This window comes from Glossina fuscipes, unplaced genomic scaffold, assembly GCF_014805625.2.
Source record: "Glossina fuscipes isolate IAEA_lab_2018 unplaced genomic scaffold, Yale_Gfus_2 83181, whole genome shotgun sequence".
Taxonomy (NCBI): Eukaryota; Metazoa; Arthropoda; class Insecta; order Diptera; family Glossinidae; genus Glossina; species Glossina fuscipes.
Window position 1 is genome coordinate 9,958 of NW_024004749.1, and position 5,282 is coordinate 15,239.

At 31.1% G+C, this 5,282-nt stretch overlaps 1 protein-coding gene across 1 annotated transcript; it reads right to left on the reverse strand.

The window, feature by feature from the left end:
- Window positions 1-226: 226 nt before the first annotated feature.
- Window positions 227-2,896, reverse strand: LOC119644061 (exosome complex component CSL4-like). The gene is made up of 4 exons (XM_038043586.1): window positions 2,363-2,896; window positions 860-1,449; window positions 555-803; window positions 227-495 (listed from the first exon to the last, which is right to left on the reverse strand). The coding sequence occupies exons 2-4, from the start codon at window positions 1,025-1,027 to the stop codon at window positions 262-264; spliced, it is 651 nt and encodes a 216-aa protein (XP_037899514.1). The 5' UTR covers window positions 1,028-1,449; window positions 2,363-2,896; the 3' UTR covers window positions 227-261.
- Between the last annotated feature and the right edge of the window lie 2,386 nt (window positions 2,897-5,282).

Sequence of the window (5,282 nt, forward strand, 5' to 3'; positions counted from 1 at the left end):
GACTATCCCCCTTTTCGTCGGTTCTCATCCTTAGAGTCATAACTGATAATCTGCCGATCTTTAAGGGTTATTTGCTTTTGATAGCTAGAAAATTCTTAAAGTGAAAATCATCAGGCCGTCTTTTTTTCAGTTATACGAAAGAGTTAAAGGGGCTTTAGATATGTAGTTAGTTGATAATTTCCTGACTGAATTTACTTTACTCAAGGCAATAATTTAAACAATCCCGTTTATGCATGCATAAGTGTATAAAGAAACGAGTTTTTATTTGGCGTTCGTAAAGTTACCATTGTTTTGACATTTTAATGCGCTGGCGGACACAATCTTAGCTACTTTGCGGGGCTCTTTAACCAATGTATTGGGACACTGCATTTCTGTCCAGCTTATGGGTACCATAGGAGCCACCTCAGTTCCACCTTCGCTTGCCACCGCGACAACTACACCCAACTCATTTTCAGCGGTACTCAATTCATAGCAGGATAACTCAATTCGTGGTAACTTATAAACACTTCAAATCATCAAGTGGACACGTTTATATATTTAAATAATGTACATACCACCTTGGCTAATATTATATCACCTGGTCGATAACATTTATACATTTCCACACGATCTTTTTCAGTAGCTCGTACATCTTCTTTACGCAGCATGGCACGATAGCTTTGCTCTAATACATGCGCCCCTATGCTTTGTATAGAACATTTGGCAAAACGCTGATTTACTTGCAAAATACGCGCAGTCACGACGTCACCGGCCAACGGCACAATAGTGCGATTACCAGCACCTTCCACTTCAATAATTTTGCACTAAGTAAAGATAATTCAATCAATAAAAAAATAGCGACTTTTAGTCAAAAACTTACGCTATCCTTTTCCTTTAAAATAACACTCCCTGCCAACGTAGCATAAATGTAACCTTTACGTTCATACGTACCGTGACCAGCAGCTGTCTTTTCGTCTGACAAACATAGACGTTGTCCTGGTAAACATATCAAATTTGAATATTTCATGTTTTTACTGCTAAGGGTCATTTTTAAAGAAATATACTTCTTTTTCTTTATTGCAATTTCTATACCATTTATTCAATGTTATCAATCAATCAAAATACTTATACTGAAAAGTAAAGCTCTTCTTCTTCTCTTGGTTTAAAACAATAATCTCTCTTAGTAAATAGGACTCTGCCTTCTTTTGTAGTCATGTTTTCTTATTTTATTTGTTTGTATACATACCAAACCATATTATCTGTCAATTTTCAAATAGGCTCATAAACAGCTAAACAATTTTTCGAAATGCGCCGCTTCACTTTGTTCGGTTATGTAGCTTTTCACATGTTCAACTTTCTTTCCGAAACTCAAGACAAAACGGAGTTTCATTGTGACGGCCCTTACCAGTGCGTCATTCCTGTTTTGGGGTTAAAAAGCGCCCAAGATAAAAACTGGTTACCCGTGCTATTCTACTATTTACAGGAAAATGTAAACGAAACACATAAATTTAGAACCAAATATAAAGAAATCAATATAAATGTAACAAACAAAAATCTGAAAAACAATAATGCAAAAAACTAATATGAACGCCAATTAACTTTTTAATGGTTTAAGGAAATAAAGAATGAAGATATATGGCTGTAAAAGGATTTCAGTCATGCGAAAACTTTTTTTTTTTTTGGTATGTTGAATGGAGATGGACTAAGCCAATAGATTTGTGGCTCATGCGAAAACATAAGCAAAAGATTTAAGTTTATATTTGAGTTTGACATATATATAAAATTGGAAATAAATTATCTTTGCTGCTCTTATTGTCGTTCCTTATACTTTAGTATAGAGTATAACCTAAAATTTTAAATCGTATAAGATGGAAAATTTGTAAATTAGTACAAAATAATCATAAATTGGATAAATTATATCAAAATTTAAAATTAAATTTTTCGGAAAGAGTAATAACGCAAAATTGTGTTGAAGAGCTTTCACATACAACTTATTTTTGCTCATTTGATAGTAAGGCAGGCGAGGTCTTTAATTCCGTTCACTAATTGCGGCGTTAGAGGGCCAACATAATTAGGCATCACTTTCGTGTTCAGGGTAAAACTTCCCAAGCTGTAAGCAAAATGGGCAGCTGCGCTATTGTTTCACAGGAAAATGTAAACAAAAACATATGGTTTTAGAAACAATAATAAAGACTTTTTTTTTTTTGGTATGTTGAACAGAGATGGACTCAGCCAATAGATTTGTGGCTTATATGTCTAATATTAGTCCATCTCTGTTTAACATACCAAAAAAAAAAATAAATATATATATGTCTAATAAAGACTTTCACGTAAACATAAATCAAAAATCTAGGATCCTTAGTGGTGAATTTTGGTCACTAACCTAAAGTTGTGCAATTCGAGATATTACGTTGTAAACCTTTATATTCTGCTTAAATTTTATGATACCGTCAAGAGGCTTTCGTGAGTCAATTGATCTATAATTTGGAAATTACCATTTACCACTTTCTAATACAACAACTTGATGAATGCATTTCAACACTATAATAAACATATTTTATTGCCTGTTTTTCATTTCTCACAAAATAATGCGTAGTATAAACTCAAACTGGCATTCACATAACATAAAAAATGCACATTAGTGTAAGATAAATGAATTCCATAAATAACTTTAAAATTTGAAACGATTATTATTTCTTCTTAAGTTTTATCTCTTCTTGTTGTATACATGCAAACCATATGATTTCTCAAAACCCATATGGTGCTGTAAAAAACCGGCCAAACCGAAAATAGGCATAAACCCTTGTGTTTTTACTAAACTACATGGCAATTAGCATATGGTTTTGTATGTGTCCAAATAAAACAAAACGAAAACAATGAAAAAGAAGAAGGAAAGGCAATTTATTTTAAATTTAGAAATTATTTATCTTATTTATGTTTACCTTACACTAATGTAAATTGTTTTTATATTAAGTAATTTGCAATTTGCTTTTTACTATGGATTATTTTGTAAGATATGAAAAAAAGCAATAAATTGAGTAGATTAAAATTGAAATATAGTCATGAAATTCTTTTTTTAGAGAATCACAAATAGTAGTTTCCAACTTATGCATAAATTAATTTACAAAAATGTATATATTTATATCAGTTTTCTTTTTGTTCTTTTTTTTTTTTTTTTTTTATAAATGTATTTATTGGACATATAAGCCACAAACCTATTGGCTTAGTCCATCTCTGTTTCGACATACCAAAAAAAAAAATAAAATAAATGTATTTCTTGCGTTTATGTTGGTTTCTTAATTTTTGATTTTAAGCCATATGTTTTTGTTTACATTTTATGGTAAAAAAATTTCGTGGTGCGGCTGCCCATTGTATTTAACACTGGGTATGGACGTATAAGCCACAAGTCTATTGGCTTAGTCCATCTCCATTCAACAAACCAAAAAAAAAAAAAAAAAAACACTGGGTACTTGTTTACCCGAAAACAGAAATGACGCTTCATTGTTTTGGACACCCGAGTGTAAATGATTTTAACTAAACTAAAAACATATTTACAACATTAAAACTATTTCAATAAAATATTACTATAATCTAGTTAAAGAGTGACGTAAAACCATGCATATGTTTCGCAGGCAGAGGAAAGATTAAAAAAAAAAAAAAGGAGTTACACATATTTTTGTTGTTTTAAAATTGAAATGTAATCATCAAAGTGTTTTTTAAAAAGTGACAGTTGCCAAAGTATGAACTAATACACAAGAATGTATCTAATATATATTCATCTACGTATGTCTACTCAAACTACTTTATCAGTAATCAATAAACACACTTGTTTACTTTTATATTCACTTTTTTTTTTAATTTGTTGTTTGTGTTTACGTTTGTTTCTTTATTTTTGGTGCTAAAACTATATGTTTTTGCTTATACTTTCCCGTAAAACTATATGGTAGCACGATTGCTCATTGCGTTACCACTTACCACTGAAGAGTTTTTAACTGGAAGACAAAAAAGACCTCTCTTTTTATTTGTCGTAGCCTGCCGTTATTAATCTTTCATATCAAAAAACTTATTACTATCGTTGCTATCTCTTTGTGTCAAATTTCGTTTTCTGAAGGATAATCATGTAAATGGTTGATACTCACCAATGAAATCTATTCACGTAAGCAAATTTAGAAGTGATTGTCATCAAATGCACTCAATGGGGGATGATCATGTAAGCAGGCAATTATCGCCGTATGGTTTTTTTAAAGAGATAATTGATTATCGCCAATAGGCTAATCCTGGTATCTGTATGTTATCGCTAGCTTTCCAATGCTTTCTAATATTTCTCCTCAAATTTTCCATTTCAATGTATTAATAACTAAGAGAGCCGTAAAAAATGAGACCTGAATTGACGTTTATTTGTTTTTTATAAACAAACTACATATAATAACAAACATGCAAAATGTAATAAATAGAAAATTATGTGAAATTTGACAAACAAAAAAAGCAATAAAGTTAAATACACTGTTTAAATTTGCAGGCGTCTGTGCAAGAGAAATTGATTATGTATAAAATTATATATATTCTCTTTCACAGACTTTCCATAAAAATGAATGTTAACATTTCTGTTATAGTGATTAATTCATATATGCGATGTCTTCTTTATCGCAATATTAAAGTTTCTCTTCCATTTCTGTATACCTAATCTTGTTTTCTTTTATGCTCATATATGAACAAATAAAAAGACAATTCAGCATAAAAAAGTTTCGTTTTCAGTATTTATTTAATTTTTGCGTAAGTCTCGCATTTTTTAGATTGCTATATTTATAAATTTCATGCCAGCAATCGTCTAACTTGTTCACCCAACTGGCTCAATTGCGGTGCTTCCAGACAAACATCAATGCCAAGATCTTCATAGGTCACCTGGGGCGCTAGAGAATTCAGATGAGTTCCTTTCGCGTTGTAGAGGACGGAAACGTTGTGCAGCATCGCTCAAATGTTCGAGATTCTTCTCAGCTTCTTTGGGTTGTAGCGACTTTTTCGCTCTTTATGTGCAACACGCCAACGACCTAGAGAAGTATTCAAAAGCTGTAGTTAGATTTTCGAATTACTAAATAATGTAAATACTGACCTTTATATACACCAATGCATCTTTGTTTTTGAAACTTCTGCATAAATTTACATACAAAGTCATGAAAATGTACATATTGGTTAACATTACATAATTTAGCACGATATTTAAAAAAAAAATTGCAGTTTTACCAAATTGTTTTGTCTTTTTTTTCACAATTCACAAATGTAATTTCGGGCACATTCTGTTTTTT